At 40.0% G+C, this 18,398-nt stretch overlaps 1 protein-coding gene across 3 annotated transcripts in view; it reads left to right on the forward strand.

The window, feature by feature from the left end:
* The window catches only part of Rnf128 (ring finger protein 128), a 118,065-nt gene that overhangs the window by 53,809 nt on the left and 45,858 nt on the right, over positions 1 to 18,398 (forward strand). The window contains exon 1 of one of the 3 annotated variants that reach the window (NM_001173349.1): positions 5,607 to 6,288. The exons of the other annotated variants lie outside the window; for them this stretch is intronic. Coding sequence (NP_001166820.1) covers positions 5,805 to 6,288 — 484 coding nt within the window. The 5' untranslated portion in view covers positions 5,607 to 5,804. Of the gene's footprint in view, positions 1 to 5,606; positions 6,289 to 18,398 lie in introns of those variants that run through there. 3 annotated transcript variants of the gene reach the window in all.

The following is an 18,398-nucleotide window of genomic DNA, read 5'->3' on the forward strand; positions in this document are numbered from 1 at the left end:
AGAGAGAGAGAGAGAGAGAGAGAGAGAGAGAGAGAGAGAGAAATTAATTCCTTTGGAATCTTCAACTCTCTAGAAACTCAAAAAGGAAATATAGAATACAATATGGGCTTCCCTAGTAGATTCATCCAAGAGCACAGTGAAGGAGAAAAATCCCCCATCTCCACTGTTCCTTTCAGCACCTTCTCTTCCCAACTATCCCTTTAAGCCACTCCCAGTTGTCTTGAGCTCTTCTCCACAGCGGGGGCGGGGGGGGGGGAGGAGCAAAGAAACTCTCCAGTAATCTGGGAATCCCCTTAATTACCTCCCTAAACTCACGATATGTGATTTGATCCTGTGGGGGAAGTCAAGCAGATGCAATTCAGTTCATGTTCTCTGTGATATCCTACAACAAAGTATCCTTGCTATGCTAATTCTCCTCACTGAGGGAACCCATTCTAAGCGTGCATCAAAGTCCTCATTTCTATCCGCGCATGTGAGTGAGCTTGTACAACTGAATGTGGAGACCCTCATAATGATTCGGAAGCATCTCTGTAGGTACTCCAGGTGACAGGAAATGTAATCTTTCAGAGTGATAACACACTGCTGCTCCTGAAGGATGCTGCTCCGTTTATCAGTTCATCACTTGATAGTGCCTGCTCAGGGCTGTTTCATTTGTTGCTGTTGATAGAAGCATTTGGCAGGGTTCATCTTTGTGGTAGGATGTGAAGAATACAAAAAGGCTCTTGGCTCAGAAAGTATTCCCTCCCTCAATAGGGACAGTGCCTGAAATGCATATGCAAAATATTCCTTAAACTTTCTTCAGCATACAAAAGTTTCAGTGTGCATGCCACTCTACAGAAGAATGGTGTGAGTCACTATCAGCTATTAATACTTATAGTCAGAACTGCATTGGAATTCTGCTTCTGTTTAACTATGACTTTAGGCTGGCTGCTAATTTTGAGCCTGTTTCCTGTTTTCTTAAAAATATGGAGATTAACGAAATGGAGATGTGCATGTAAAACATCGAGTAAGTGTTTAAAGGACAGTAGTTGAGTGACTGTTATTAACCTTAAGGAGAGTAGCACTCTGAGACAATAGTCTTAGGATTCATCAACTCAGTTGTCAGGAATCAGGTGAGATCTGGTTCAGGGCCATTCCTGAGAGCGAAGACCCTAGTTGAATAGGGATATGGCCAAGGATTCTGAAGGTCCAGAATCAGAAGAAGAGTGGGGAAGTGGGAGGGAAAGAATTGAATTACATTAACAGGAACTTTCCAACAGGGAAAGTCTTACTCAGGGTGTGATGCTTTGTGAAGGAGTGAGATCTGGTACTTGAAGTTCTCAAGCAGAAGTGGGTGCTAGCATTTCTAGTCAACTCCCTGACAATGGTGATGTGCCTGATCAACAGCAGATTTAACTCTTACTAGTGGGCAGCTCTTGTAGTGTGAAAATATTCTGCAGTAAGACGTGGGGATAAGGTAGGGACAGCCATCGAGTTACTCATCATGGAAAGACAGTTGATGCAATCAGGATAGACAATCTGAGTCTGGGGTTTGAAAGCTTTGAAATTTAACTGGTAGTGTAACTAGACGATGGCCTCCTGGGGACTGACTCAGAGTTAACCAAATTCACAGGAGACCAATATGTAAGCCAGAATGCCAATTGATTAATTTATAATGAGAAGTATAACCTCCAAATGGACCTGATACTACTGTTTGCTGATGAGTACATTATCTCCCTGTAGGCACATTTACATGAGAAGCTAAATGATAATAAGAAGGTTGCTTGGTGAGGAGGGACTCAGAGCAAGGGGATGCTTAATGGTTCACGTCATCAAGCTATGGTAGCCTAATGTCTCCATTTCATAATTGGGATAGACCGACAAAAGAGATCTGATGATGTTAGCTTCCTCACCAGTCTCTGTTTCACCAGTCTTGCTTTCAAGACAATCTGGATATTTTTTAAAACCGAGATTTGTTGTATTATTCATCTGTTCCACTAGCTTCAATATAAATCCACGACTTAGAGAATAGAAAAAATGGTTCAGTGGTTAAGAGCTCTTCCAAAGGAGGTGGGTTCAAGTTCCAGTGCTCTTGTGGCAGCTTACAACTGCCTGTAACCCTGGTTCCAGAGGATCCAATGCCATCTTCTGACCTCCATAAGTACCATGCACTCACATAATACATACTATACATTCAGGCAAAATAAACATACATATGAAAAGACAATCTAAAATTCGCAACCTAAACCCACTAATTACAAAATATAAAATATACAGAAAAGTTTAAAAAAATCAATTTAATATCTCTATGCCCACCATCTAGATGTAACAATCCTTAATCATGTTGTCAAATGTGCTTTATGTGTGTACTTATATGTGATATATGTATGATTCTGCATGTTTTAAACTCTTAACATTCCATCTACTTAACTAGTTTCATTTTCACTGCCCCGTCCTTGTTGGCACATATCCTAGCCATAACTAACTCCTAAATGTTACTTTCCTGCTTGTTCTCTGCTATTCTCATATGCCATCACTTGTGCCTGAATATCATCTTTACCCTCTTTGCTTAGGTAATACCTATGCTTTACTAAATCATACTGCTCATTATTATATATGCTTATTACCTGCCTATTTCTCTGACTCTCCTGCTAAACCTTGACTTAATTGAGAACAAGAATGTTCTTTATATGCCTCTGCCTCTTCAGTAACTTACATTAAAAAGTGTCCAATAATAGGAAAAGCCAATGACCTACTACACACTTCTACCTAGTTCTAGTACGCACAGCTCAAATCAACATGTCTAAAGTGAACTTATCTCTTTTTTGCTTATCAATTGTACACATTTTTAGGCCTCTTCCTGTACTCCCTGCCTGAATGAATCCAGTCTTTAGACTCAATTCCAATCCTCCCTCTATAGCAGCCCCCAAAATAAGTGCTGTTGATTTGGCCTTCACCATGAATCCCCATCCTGCCCACATCTGCTCAAATCTACTGCCTATCTAGTCCAGATTACCTTCACTTATCACTTGGAGTATTGCCAAAAATCTTCCTCAGATCCCCAATACTACTCTTGTTCCTTCCAATCTATTATCCACGGAAAAGCCAAAGTGATTTCTAAATTGCAGATCTGATATTACTCTCTGTTTAAATCCTGATTATATTACAGTTTTGGATAAGGTCCAGATACTAACTAGCTTCCCTCCCAGAAACTCTGAAGGTCTGGCCTTTATATGACACTTGTATTTAATCTTTTATTTTTATTACTTATTTTGTCGTGTTGGGGATGGACCCAGAACCTCACATGTGTTGGTCAAGTTTTCTATTACTGCACTTCATTCTCAGACCCCTAATCTTCTCTGTATTACCTTCCTTTCAGACTTCAAGTTTCAACCATTTTGCACTTAGAAGGCCTGCTATGATTACAGGTTTCTTGAACTTCTAGGTCAGGTCCCCATGTCTTCTCTTATGTTGCTCTTTGCCTATAAAGACTAATCCTCTTTAGCTCAGCACAGGGAACTCTTCTCTGTTGTCCACTACCTGCCTGTGCTGTATAACTTCCTTTGGAGAGACAGTACCATATGCATACACTAGTCAGTAATGCAGTGATCACTTCTTATCCTTTGAAGTGAATTCTTGAGCTTTTAGAAAGCATAGTTGATATTTTATTTGACTTACATTTAGTTCATGGTATACAGGACATGTGAGGAAATATGTAAGAAATAATAAATGGAGGAAATGAAATAAACATCTCTCTATACTTATTTTGGTAGACATCTTATAAAATACCCCCTTTCTTTTGATCACATTCTCTTCAAAGAACAATACAGTTGATTTTCATTCAACTAATATTGTTTAATTGTGCTTTGATTGTTCTCCATGAACAAACTCAGATGATTTCTGGTATTATACTAATCTACTACATGGCTGATACTACTCTGGCTTTTTTTAGGGGGTAGTATTTTAAATCTTAAAGGTTAAATTCATTGACATTGGGGGCTGGATATTCTTCCACTGATCCCATACCTACCCCCAAGTGGCTCCTAAAGTTGCTTTTAACACTCAAGGTTCATGTTTCACAGAATATCCACTTGTATTTTAGCTGGTGTTTGATAGATGGTGTTAATTTTCCTCTAGGTTTTTCTGGGGTCTTAAGAGTATCAAGAATAGAATAAACATACGCTTAATCTTGGGAAATACTATTAAGTAAATGCTGGGCCAAGGATTTAGAGAAGAGAGTGATTGGGAATGTTGTGCTGGAAATTAGCCTGAACCAAAAAAGTAGCTAAGACCGAATTCATAAACAGCATGGTCTCTGGTTATTACTGCAAGGTAACAACATTGATATTGTAGGACTCCTGTGCCCCTGAACTTGTAGAGTAACAATATTTAACATAATTTTCATACTCAGCTAAGCAGGATCCTGAGTGTTTTATAGGAAAACTTTTAACCGTCTGTCTGACCAACTCCATGGCGTTCAATGTTATCATTCCCATTTTACAATTTATAAACAAATCAAGGCACAGAGGAATAAATTCTAAAGGTTAAAAACTGTTCAGAAGTTGGGCCTGGTAGCACATGTCTTTAACTGTAATCTCAACTAAGCAAGAGGATTGCCCTAATGTATGCATATGGTACTAATTTACATAGTTGGCTCCAGGCTGGTCAGGACTACATAAGAAAACCCTGTCTAAAAAATCAAAATCATAAATAAATTCTGAACTGGCTGTCACCTGGTATATTAATTCAGTTTAGTTACATGCACAATTTTGAAAATCCAGTAAATGTGGTCGTTGACAGTATTGACGGAAATGTATGCTGAACTATAACTAACAGTGACATGTGTGAATTGTCCAGGTGGGCCGGGCTAATTCTAGTTGGTTCAAGAGAAGAAAGGTAATTAAGATCATGAATCTTGCTGGAATATCACTTAGGTCAAACCTAATTTGTGGAAGGTGAAAAAAAGAGGGGCTTGGCTTTGAGGTGTATGGAGCTGTTAATTCTTTTGTGGTTATCAAGATTGCTTGCAAGAGGCATCTGGTGCAGTGTGCTAGCCTCGGGTAATTGTAGGAAAGACACTCTGACACGTATAGCACACTCTGAGATCAGGGAAGAGAAACGTGCTGTTTGGGGCCGCTACGAAATTAATTAAATAAAGGGAGTAATGAGGACGTGCTTTGCTTGTCCTTCCCGGAGGGGGGGGGGGGGGGAACAGGAAGCATCTAACCCTAGCACTAAGGACCTACTTAGAACTCACACCCTTTGGACCTGCAGCTTTTCAGAAGTACTTTCCCAGTCTCCTGACACAAAGCCCAAACTCCCCTTCAGGCAAAGGAGAGGGAATGTGTGCCTTTCAAAACCTAAACCAATCGGACGAGGAACTGAAAGCTTGTAAACTGGCGCATTCCCCACCTTCTCTGGCCAAGTATTCTTCCTAAAAAGGACAGGACACACCTGGCTGGCCAGAGAGTCTCTTAAGTAAGGTTTTCCCACCCTGTGACCCTTTTAAGAGGCGGATCCCGCAGTGTCCTTTCCTCTCCTGTTCGCTCTCTCGCTGGCTCACTCTCCCAGCCACCTCTACCCCCAGCCGGCTGGGCGGAGCTTCGCGCGAGCGTCCCAGAGCCCGACGAGGCCGCGGCAGTCGCGAGCGAGCATCCCTAGTGCTTGCTTGCCGGAGCTGCGTCTGCAGTAGCCTGGCCGCTGACGCTGCGTGCCGGTCGGCAGGGCAGCCTGCGACCTCTCTGGCCCCGCGCCGGCTGCTAGCCGCCTGCTCCCCACCTGGTTCGCACCTAGTCCTGGCCCGGGTCTCGCGCCGAGTGCACGCCATGGGGCCGCCTCCCGGGATCGGGGTCTACTGCCGCGGCGGCTGCGGAGCTGCCCGGCTGCTGGCTTGGTGCTTCCTTCTAGCTCTGAGTCCGCACGCGCCCGGTTCCCGGGGAGCCGAAGCTGTGTGGACCGCGTACCTCAACGTGTCCTGGCGGGTTCCGCACCCCGGAGTGAACCGCACGGTGTGGGAGCTGAGCGAGGAGGGCGTGTACGGCCAGGACTCGCCGCTGGAGCCCGTCTCCGGGGTCCTGGTACCGCCCGACGGGCCCGGGGCGCTCAACGCCTGTAACCCGCACACCAATTTCACGGTGCCCACTGTTTGGGGGAGCACGGTGCAAGTATCTTGGTTGGCCCTCATCCAACGCGGCGGAGGCTGCACCTTCGCGGACAAGATCCATCTGGCTTATGAGAGAGGGGCTTCTGGAGCCGTCATCTTTAACTTCCCCGGGACCCGCAATGAGGTCATTCCCATGTCTCACCCGGGTGAGTGCAGCTACTAATTTACAGCTCTTCAAACCTCTACAGTGACCAGCTTCCCTGGTTTCCCTCCCCGCTTGCCTTTCCCTATCCCCTTGTTTGGAAAGAAGACGGGTGCCCCTTTTTGCCCCCACTAAGTAGAGCAGGGTCCTCCGGAGAGTCGCCAGGTGTGGGGGTTGGGTGCAAAAGAATTCTTCAGAATTTAATTTGTCTCTGGTGGAAAAGGGTAAGACCAACGGGGGGGAGGGGGTCACAGAGGCTGGTACAGTAGGGGGGCTTTTGCTTCTTTTCCTGATGTTTCACAAGGGTGCTTTCCTAGGATTATGGGTGTGGGAGGGTGGACATTGGCTTTTAAACTATGAGAGCGAACATTGCCTGGGAATCGCTTTGCAGTATAAAAACGGATTTTTCTCCTCTCTGGGTTTCTCTTCACATTTCCTATGAATCAAGTACAAGATTATGTTACAGTACTCAGTTAACCTCATTGTGATTTTTGTGGAAACTTTAGCTTAGGAGTTCTCTGCCCAGTGGTCTTGGATCCCAAGTAGTTCTTGTTATCAGTGCTTTTGTTTGCCTCTTGACAAACCTGATTTAGCTTCTTGAGTTCCAAAGCAGGTGATTAATGTTACTGAAAAAAAAATAAAAATAAAGGCCCAGACTTCGAAAAAAGTCTTGCAGGTACTTCAGAAATGTGTGGACATGGTAGGGTGACTATTTTACTCCCTTCATTGCCCTTCCAGAAACCTGTTTTTTGTGGTTTGTGATCTTAGGGCCTGAAGGACAAAGTGGGGAAAAAAAACAGGAGAGAGAAGGGAAGAGACTAATAACACTGTTTCATGACTGTTAAGAGCTGGGCCTAAAGTCAGACCTTGATTCAAATTTCTGCTCCTGGTGCTTACTAGTCCTGTGACCTTGGGCAACTTATCTGAACTCTGAGTCTTGGTACTCTCATCAGTCAAATGAGTCCGGGATAATAAGAAACCCATTATCCACAGGTTTGCCTCTAGGGTAAAATGAAATCAAACCTTCAGGAGTCTAGGGCAGTGTAACTAAAGGTTAGCAGATATAGAGACTCCTTTAGGAGTCTCTGAAGGAAGGAATTTAGTTATTCAACTGCATGAGAATGTATGTTCTTTTGCTTGCAGTAGTACCACTGGCCCTGCCTGGAGAGCTCTTGCCTTGAGTGAGGGGTTTCGTGGCATAATAGAGAGAGCACTGAACCAGAACCCCAGAGATTGGAGTTCCTCTGAGCCCCCTTGCTTTGCTCAGCTTTGTGACGACCTTGTACAAGTTACACATCAAATGGTAGTGTAGGCATCGAGGGGTGGGCATCGAGTTGGCAGAGCATGCACAGATATAGCCGAGATAAGAGAATACTATGGGCAGGATCAGCTCTAAAATGCTACAGTTCTTAGATTGAGTATATTGATTAAGGGAACAAACTATCTTTCCTGGATGATAATACATTGATTAGAATGCAATTGCGTTTTAAAGGCTACTCAAGTTGAATAACGAGGGTTAGGAAAATTTAAAGTCTTTATTTGGCTATCTGATTTTACAAGGATTTGACTTAGTCTTCTCCAAATGAGATTCATTTGCATGAATGATTCCCAGTTGAATAATAGGTTTTCTTTAGAGAATGACAGGTTAAACTACTGGACTTGTGTTAAGGATATTTATCTGGTAGTTTTAAGAGACAAAATTAACTCTCGGTGAGCTCCTACTATGTGCTAGGCTTTTAATATACCCATCATTATTTATTAACAGGCACTACGGTGTAGTAGGAAAAACAGACATTGAAGTCAAGATTGACCATCCAGTTCTGGATTTAACACGCAATACCTTCGTGACCTTGGGCAGGTTATTTAACCTTATTGAGTCTTGGCTTCCCGATTTGTAAATGAAGGTGATATTTATGTTGCGATGGTTACTAAAAATAACATATAAGCCAGGTAGCTGACGATGAACACCCATAAATGCTAATTGCGTAATAGATTAATGTGCATAAGAGGAAGTGAAAAGTGAATGTACAAATGTATGGTTTTCCAGTTACCAATTTGAAGACATGGATGTCCTGAAAATGTAATTAGGTCTGTTGCATTTCAGGATCTCATAAAGGAATAAAGAAAGTCACAAGTGCACTGAAAGATACTTGGATACTTTGGAAGCTTTTTATTACCCAAATTGATGGCACAAACCATACTGCCGTTATGTGAACCACCCCAAAAGCTAACAGATTATTTTTGAGGCATAAAATGACAATGCTCTCTAGAACTCCTAGAGAAACTACTTTTCAGCATAGCGAGAAACCACTTTACTCACATTTGCCATTGAGTATTTGGAAAGTGTTGGGCTATTTGCATTTTTCTCTCCTGAGAATAAATCCAGGGCTTCCTTTTAAATATCTGGTTAAATAAAATGTCTTGGATCATAGTAGTAGGGAAGCAGGATGGAGGTTTAAGTTTTAATTCATTATGGATTGAATGGGACCACCAAATGTGAAAAGCCATTGCTGCCTTCTTTGTTTACACAGTCGTCACGGACTCTTGCAGGGGTGACACATGAATCATTTGAACAGGAGAATACCTATGCTGTCCCCTACCATGGGGTAAAATCTTTAATACCCATTGTTTCAAGTGATTGAAATAAGTGGTTTTAAACCATTGCTTTCAGGTTTTTGTTTTTGTTTACTTGTTTTGGAGGCAAGATCTTATTGGATAGCTCAGAGAGGCGTCCAACTCACTCTGTAATCCAGTGACTTCAGGCTGGCCTTGGAAACTCATAATCCTACTACTTCAGCTACAAAAGGGCTGAGAGGACAGGCCATCATGCTTAGCAGAACATTTATTTATTTATTTATTTATTTATTCATTCATTCATTCCATTTAGGAGAAATTTTATAACATTGAGCAATCATTTAGGAAAATGAAGCTACATTTTAATGGATGAAAAGATGTTCTAGTCTCTGGCCATGGTGTTGTATGCCTTTAGTCTCAAACAGAAGCAGGTGGATCTGTTATCTCTGAGTTCAGAGTCAGTGAGGGCTACACAGAGAAACCCTGTCTCAAAAAATAAAAATCACACAAATACAAAAATTGTAGTCTACTATCAACTTGTGAAAATTATGTCTGTATTTTACTTTGATTGCCAACTATTCAGAAAAGCCAGCTTCACTAAAATAAGGCATTACAAAGGATACATATGAACTAATAGCTCTCTGTGGAATGCCTGAACACACACACACACACACACACACACACACACACACTGGTTTCAACTAAACTGATCCAGAAACTGACAAGAAAATTGCGAGAGCAAATTTGATAGCAAAGTTTAACTATTCAGAATCACTTCAAATAGAAAATCAGATGAGAAGCAGAATTTAGAGTAAGCACTGCAGCCATCTAAAATGTCGATTTTCATAATGAAGTATGTTAAGAATGCTTTCTCAATTACACAACTTAAACTGTTCTTTCTCGGATCAAGCAGATGGGCCGAAGTCATGCCTGCTGTCTAATTGAGCACAGCCTACGGGTTGAAATGATCTGTGTACTTGCTGGTACAATTTTCCTTGCGTCAATAGGGGTAAGCATGAATTTATTGAAGGACCCATGCAGAGCTACAGCAGTCATCATCTATGACACACTTACAAGTACTTGAAACACATGCAAAAAGGTGATAGGAGAAGCATTGTTTCTGAGGGCTTCATTTTTTAAAAAAGTGAATGACCAAAATAGTGTAAATTAATGATTGGTTGTTCTTTCATCAAATACAGTTGGTATGTAAAAGTTGCTTTATTGAATGGTAATGTAGTAGATGAGTTAATAGAATGTGACCTACCACTTACTATTTTTAATCTTTAGGGCTCTTACTTTACTTCTGTAAATTCTCCTGTATGCAAGATAGGCATTTAAAAAAAAAGCCTCCTGAGGTTCTAGGATTAAATGAGATAGTGTTGACAAAATGTTCTTATTAATCCCAGTAAGCTAGCTAAATGTATTTTATAAATTGAAAATTGAGTCTTATGTTTAGAGAACAAAATTTGAAAATGAGCACCCTACAATACTTCAAAGTCTGCATAACTCAAAATCTTAATTTAAACCCTCTAGGCATAGAATAGACCGGATAGAATTTTTTTTAACAAGGAAAAACTCTTTTGATCTTTCTAGCTTTGACATTCTCTTCTTTAATAGCTTCTTTTCCATCAAGCTACCAATCTTTTCCTTTTCCATTCTCAAAGAACCTTGAAATACTGTTGGCTTGAGCTGTCTCACTATGTAGACCAGGCTGGCCTCAAACTCATTGAGATCTGCCCACCTCTCCCTCCCCAGTGCTGAAATTAAAGGCCTGGCCCACCAAGCCTGACCCTGAACTATGCTTTCTGAACTGACATGTCACCATTCCAGTCACTTCTTGACTCTTTTTTCTTTACTTCATGAATGAGTTAGAATAAGTTGATTAAAGCATTGGGTGGTGATGATTTACCAACTCGAAATACCACTGCTAAATCTGTTTCCAGAATGTCCTTCATAGCTCATTTCCATTGCACCTTACGCCTCACAGCTCCCCCCTTCTATTCTAACAGCTGCAGCATCCAGTTGATGCTATCACTTTAAATACTGTCACACAGTCCCCTTCTCTCTTGTGATAATTAATACCCTGCTTTCAGTTCCTGTGTCTTCTCTTGGAGAACAGCAGCTAGCTTCCTGATTGGTCTCCTTGTCTCCAGTCATTTTCTTCCTACACACAGTCCTTCCATGTTGCTACGGGAGCACAGCTCTGATCATGTAAATGCCGTTGTTACCTATACATTTTAAAATACCTTGCTCAACATAACGTACTTAACTTAATTGGTCCCAAAGTCATTCGAAAACTTTCTACCCCTCTTCGCTCCTAGCTGTCCTTTCCTAGTATCATTTGCTTGAATGTCCATTTTTCATACATTTTTAATTGTTGGGAGCGTGTAGTGTACATGCCATAGGATAAATTCTCTCCTTCATCCCAGGATCTGGGGATCCAACTCCAGTCATCAGGCTTGAATTTTCTAGATGGGGTTTCTCTGTGTACCCTTGGCTGTCCTGGAACTCATGGCTGTCCTGGAACTCACTGCGTAGACAAGGCTGGCCTTAAACTCACAGAGATCTGCCTGCCTCTTCCTTCTGAGTGCTGGGATTAAAGGTCTGAGCCACCACTGCCCAGCTGTGCAGCAGGCTCATTGTTAACGTGCTATTTGAGTGTACTTCTGCTATTGCCAGTGCTCTCCTAACTCTGCTGGTCAGAAACCCATTCATCCTTCAGATTTCAGCACAAATACTTCCGTATCCTTTAAGGTCCTTTTTTTTTCTTTAAAAATGTTTAGTTTTTGTTTATTTATTTGAAACAGGGTCTCACTACGTAGGCCTGACTGGCCTGAAAATAACACACTCTCTCTCTCTCTCTCTCTCTCTCTCTCTCTCTCTCTCTCTCTCTCTCTCTGTCTCTGTCTCTGTCTCTGTGTGTGTGTGTGTGTGTGTGTGTGTATGTGTGTGTGTGTGTGTGTAGGCTAGGTTGGCTTCGAACTTACTGTGATCCCCTTGCTTCTTCTGCCTCTTCAGTCTTAAGTCTTGGACATGAAGACTTTGCCCATGCCAGTTTCAATTCTTTTTTTTTTTTTTTTTGGTTCTTTTTTTCGGAGCTGGGGACTGAACCCAGGGCCTTGCGCTTCCTAGGTAAGCGCTCTACCACTGAGCTAAATCCCCAGCCCCCAGTTTCAATTTTAATTATTGCCCACTAATTGCACACATTTATGAGGTTCATTTGTGGTATTTCCATACAGCCCCCCTCCCCTACAGTCCACACCTGAAACAAAATACCGTTTAGGTTAAACGGCACTTTATCTCTTTTCATACTTTCTGCCTTTTGCTGGTTGTTATTTGTTGATGTATTTTTCCTTCAGGTTAGATGGTAGTCATCTTCATGTTTTAATTTTTAGATTCCTCATAGGAGCCTTTCTTCTGGGTGTGCTTTAGAAATCCTTTTCAAACGGCTGTCAGCACCTAAGAAGTCAAATGCCGGAGGGTCATAAGATCTACTAGAAAGGTACCTCAGGCCTGGAAACGGGGCTGCATTTTATTGAGCATTATTAACTGTGTGTGTGTGTGTGTGTGTGTGTGTGTGTGTGTGTGTGTGTGTGTGTGTGTGTGTGAGAGAGAGAGAGAGAGAGAGAGAGAGAGAGACAGAGACAGAGACAGAGACAGAGACAGAGAGAGACAGAGAGAGATGTGTGTTGTCTGAATGTACAAAATAGAGTAAATGCCATATTCTGTGAAGGATTTAGGATTTCATAGGATAGAGAATATATGATAAAAGGATAGAAATATTTCAAATTGTAGACGCCTTACTTTCTGTAGGGACCAAATAGTGACAAAATTCTGTGTTTTTTTTTTTTTTTTACGTAAAATGACCTGGGTAACAAGGAAATCATGACAAATGAATTTTAGAATTTTTACATTGTGCTTTCCCTGTGCTATTTTTAGATGCTTAAAAAACTATGCCAGCCTTCAATTTGCGTCTCCAATTAAAACGCTTCCATCGAACATGTTCAACTTTGAATTTCCCAGCATAAAATAAATCCAATTTAAAGAAAGAAAATACAGCTAGATCAGTACATTATTTTCTATGCAGATAAAGGTTTTATTCCTCCTCTGTCTCTGGAAAATATGGATTATCATGAATATACTATCACATTTAATATCTAGGCTCTCTATCTTCTTACCATTTTTGTTGCACTTATAAAATGATAAAAATGTGATTAAAACCATCAAGCTTCAATATAGGAGTGTACTGTACACAGTACGAACATACATTTTCGTTCTTATTTTCTGATTACACAGCTAAGTATAGGTAAGATATAAAAAAAATGCTACTCATTCCAAAGCACAGAAGTAAACAACATTAATGATCTTTCTTGTCTGTTTCTCCATGTGTAAGTATAACATCATATTTTACTTTTATCATTGTAGTAAATTTTTCATAATTAATGTCATGGTAGTAATATTTAGAAAAAATTAATGGCATTAAAATTTGTAGAAAAACCCATTTTTTATATTTAGTGATTTAGTAAGTTTTTCTAAGTATATACTATTATTATTGTTATTGTTGCTTTACATATCTATTTTTTTCTTTTTTTTCCATCAATTTACTTATTCACTTTATACCCCAGTTGTAGTTCCCCCTCCTGCCATTCCCTACCCCATAACTCCTCCCCCCAATTCCTCCCCTTCTCCTCTAATAAGGAGGAGGTCCCCCCCTTGGGTACCATCCCACCATGGCACATCACATCACTGCAGAACTATGCACATCCTCACTCACTAACGGCAGCCGGGGCAGCCAGTTAGGGGAGCAGGATACACAGACAGGCAACAGCTTTTAGGATAGTCCCCACTCCAGTTGTTCAGGAAACACATGAAGACCAAGCTACACATCTATGACATATAAGCCAGGGGCTTATTTATGCTCTTTGGTTGGTGTTCCACTTCTGGGAGCCTCTAGGGGCCCAGGTTAGTTGACTCTGTTAGTCTTCTTGTGGAATTATTTTTAAATTGTACATATATACTGTGTACACCACAGCCTTGTATCAAAACCCAATGCTTTTAATTGTGAGTTCTTTGTCTCTCAGCATCTTCTGTGGCATCATGTCTGCCTGTATACCACCGCGTTTTCCAGCATGATGGAACTGTAAGCCAACTTCAATGAAATGTTTTCCTTTATGTGAAAAAAAAAACAAGTTCTCTCATAGTTGAAGGTTATGTCACTTGACTAGGGACTGGAATTGAACCTGTATCCCATTAGCTAGCAGAAAAGAAGTGCAACAGTTGGCTGGGGAGCAGTGTGATTTGCATCAGTTAATATCAGTTAACAAAAATATGCTCTCTCCATCGATGTTTACATAAATGTATGCTCAATAGTTCTAAGGTAGCCTAACCCATATGCATTGTCTATTGTGGCTTTGTTCTTTTTGGAAGAATTTTTTTCTGAGTCAGGATATGGTGTTTTCCAATCTAGCTTCCAACATACTATGTAGCCCACAACCGGAGTGCTGAGGGTGTGTGTGTGTGTGTGTGTGTGTGTGTGTGTGTGTGTGTGTAAAACCAAGTTCAGTTTCTGTGGTACAGAGGATGAAAGCTGACGCTTCTTGCATGCTTGGCAAGCATTCTACCTACTGAACTATCTTCTTAACCCCCTTTGATGGATTTGATCAGCATTTGTGCTGCAGTTCTTTCTTTCATGATTCCTATAGGTGATATCTTTTTTTTTTTTACAGTAGAGACTTTCTCCCAGTTGTACATCATCAGTTGAAGTAGCTTTGAAAAAAAATAGGATTCTGTCTTTCTTCCCAACAGTAAAATGGTCCTGGAGTTTTTCCAAACTTTGATAGGGTGCCACGTATTTTCAGAGAGGTTTGGCACTGAGTTGGAGATTCAGCACAGGAAAAAAGAATATGAGAATTTATATCTGCATATATAATAAATATATGTACATATAATATGCTAATGTATAATGATATACAATATATGCGCATTTATAATATATATGTATATTTTAGTGAAGTACTGTATACAAACTGAAAAGGTATATACATCATTAGCTTGGAGCCACAGAAACAGTATGGTAATTATCCTCCCATATATATTGTTTGTTATTACCAAATGTATGGGTATTTTTGTGCTTGTTTGTTCCTGGGTTTGTTGTTATTGTTGGTGGCAGTGGTGGTGGTTTTGGCAAGAATATTAACAGTACAGAGTTGCTACACTTTCCCCTACTCCACCCACTTTGGAGCTCTGCATGAGAGTCTTTTGTTTCTAGTCCCTGGCCCGTTCTGTCATTTTTCAGCTGTATATGGCCTTCTGTGCATCCTGGTATGTGGTACTGCTTGCATTTGCCAATAGACTAACGACAATATTGATTTCTTAGCTAAACAAAGTCTGGTGATTCATGCTGAGCAGTGGGAAACCAGATGTAATTGGAGGCTCTTCGGTTCAGAATCTAATTGTGAATGACTTGGTTTTAACACTTGAACAATCAGGTACCAATCTGTGACTTTCAGTTAACGCTATTCATTTTGACCTTTTCTGAAAGATGATGGTACTGAAATTTGTTGTGCCTTTATGATCTCTCTGGAAGTGGCTTAGACAAATGCTGCCTGCAATTAACGATATCTTGGCATTTAAAAAGAAAATAACACCATATTATTAACATTGTTGGTGAAAATTACAGGTTATTTTCCTCTTCCTTGTTTTTCTGTATTCTCTGATTTCTTAGTATGAATATATTTTACTTTCGTAATCAGAAGAAATGTTTTTTCAAAAAACCCTCAATATGCCAAGAGTTTGATAAAGCGTAAAGAAAGAATTAATATTATAGTATAACAAAAACATATGATTGTAGAAACGGGTTACAGACTGAGAATTTTGGAATTGCTTTGGCCTTTTGGATACAGTTGTGTGGTTATTAGGTTACATCCTTCTAAACCCTACTTGATTTCTTACATGTAAAAATGAAACTGCAACTCTAAAGAACTTGAAGGCCTACACTCTTCCTCTTTTGTTATGAAATGGTTCTCTTTCCTTTTATATTTAAAAATTTGTATCTTCCCTTTGTGCACATTGAAATATTCATACTTCATCTTTCTTTCTATTTTTCTTTCTTTTCCAGGAGGGTGACTGGATCTCTCTAGCATCCTCTAGCATCCATTTTATTGACTACTTTTAAGACTTGTACTTATTGAAGGCCTTAGTATAAAGAGTATATATGTTGATTATTTGCACCCAGCAGCATTAGGTGCTTTGATATAGTTTCTGTCACTCCTGAAAAGGGGACAAATTTTTACTAGAGTAAGAACAGTGGAGGACCTTATTAATGATAGATAGAACATTGGTTGCTGTGGAGCCATTTCTTTCCCTCTTAAGAAACCTGTCCCACTTTCTGCCCTATGCGCTACCTTGACTGCTCTGGTTAATTCTACCTTAGGTACTCTTAACACTTTACACATAGAGCCATGTTCACAATCCTTTTCCTTCCCCTTCCTTCTGTCTTTCCTCCTTTGCCTATATTCTCCCTGTCTCTGTCCTTAATTTCTGATCTCCTTCACCTTCTTCCTTTTCAAAACTGCCAATTCCTTACTTCTTTTGAAGTGAAATCAATCAATATATATCTCAGTGCTCTTGAGATATAAATAACCTTGAGCATGTAGTCACACTCACTCCCATAACCACCACAAAACTCCAATCAGCTATGTAATCATCCTGATTAAAAGTTCCTTCTCATGTTCTAGTATTCAGGATAAATCTGAAATGTCCTTGTTTGTTTTGCTTTAAGTATTATAGTGATATGATTGTTGGAAAAGTTTTCTTAAATTTGGGGTTAAGTAATATTTTTATTTCTTTACAGTTTAGTCCTTAAAACATTTCAACATGCAACAATCTGTTTGCTCTTTTGAAAATCCAATCTCTTTAGCAACATTATTGTGAGGAAAAGGTGTTTTCTGTACTTCCAAATAATTAGCATAGGTAAACTTTAGATCTTACCCATTAGTCTTTTCATGTTGCTTATGATAGTCCTGCTGCCCTTCGGCTTATTACATACCTTCCAATTGTGTTGCTTCGGACTTTATTGTATTGAGTTTCTTTGTCATTATTGATCATGGTTCTCCCTCACCTTGCCCTGTAGTTCGCCATGAAGAAATTTTGTTTTTCTAATTCTGGATGATCTCTGAACATTATTTATTTATTCTGATAACGTTTATCATGTTCTTAATTTTGAGATATTTTTATTTATTTGTATTTTAAATGTATGAGTGTTTGCCTACATGTATGGCTGTGCACCACACCCACAGTGCCTTTATAGGCACTGGGACTGGAGTTACAGATGGTTGTAAACTACCATTTGGGCGTTAGGAATAGAACCAGAGTCTTAGAAGACCAGCTAGAGTTCTTAATTGCTGAATCATCTCTCCACCCTGTCTTCTAAGTTTTTTTTTTAAAAAAAATATATCAAATTTGACTTGTGCTTTAGTTAGCCAACAGCTTTTCAGATGCATCTTTTCTCTTCTTAGAGGATTTAAATAGTCATTGGATGACAATGAGAATAATGAAGATTTTTATTCATAATGAAGATTTTCATTCATACAGAAAGCCGTGAGCAAACCATCTATAACACTGTTTCCAAATACTCTTCTAAAAAGTTTTTGCATTACATTCTTGGTTTCCACCTGGTCTATTTCATTTTTGCAAGCAAGCAAGAGGTGTGAGATATCAGAACTGGCCAATGTAAAACTTTGTTCTCACCTCCTTTCTGTAGTCCTCTGTTGTGTGTCTTTTCCTAGGAAGACAGGAACAAGCATCTACTCACCCCCAATAGGGCATTGACTAAAGAAACAATTCCATCTGAGGCTAGCTTAGTGAACTAGCGAGTTTATTGTGATTACTCAAAGGAGTATGAATGGCTTAAAGCAGCAGCATCACTTAGAAACCCACTCCAGCATGGGTGATAACTCCAAGTTGTATCCTTGGAGTGCCCTGTAAGACTTGCAGAAAGCTCAGGCAGCAGGAGACTTATCTCCAACATAGTTAGTGCTTATATAATCTTAGAGGGAGATGGGGACTTTTTTCAGTTATTTTAGAAACTTTTTTGATTCAAAATATTTTTTTCATATACTATATTTTCTAATCACAGTTTCTCCTCCTTTGAAATGTCCTCCCAGATCCTTCCCACAGTGCAGGTCTTTCATTAAAAATATTTTGTTTATACACTGTGCTCACTATTATTCCCTCACTCTAGGAAAAAGATTTCTAGAAACTTTTTCTTGGGTAGATAGGGCTTTTAAATCTTATTAGGATTCAGGAATTTTCTGAGACTTGTGAGTTGTTTATTTCCTGAGCCTTTTGAGCGTTAACTGCTCCCTGAGTCATAACAAGTTTTCCACTTGGATGGAATATGTCAACAATACCCTCAAACCATTTCATTTTCACTTCTTTTTGACTGATATCAGCTACTTAAATTTGCTAACAAGGTAAGGGAACCTTGAGTAATGTAATGAAAGGCTAACAGATAACCTTTGATAGTAAGGAAAGCTACTT

Source organism: Rattus norvegicus, chromosome X (genome assembly GCF_036323735.1).
Source record: "Rattus norvegicus strain BN/NHsdMcwi chromosome X, GRCr8, whole genome shotgun sequence".
Lineage (NCBI taxonomy): Eukaryota > Metazoa > Chordata > Mammalia > Rodentia > Muridae > Rattus > Rattus norvegicus.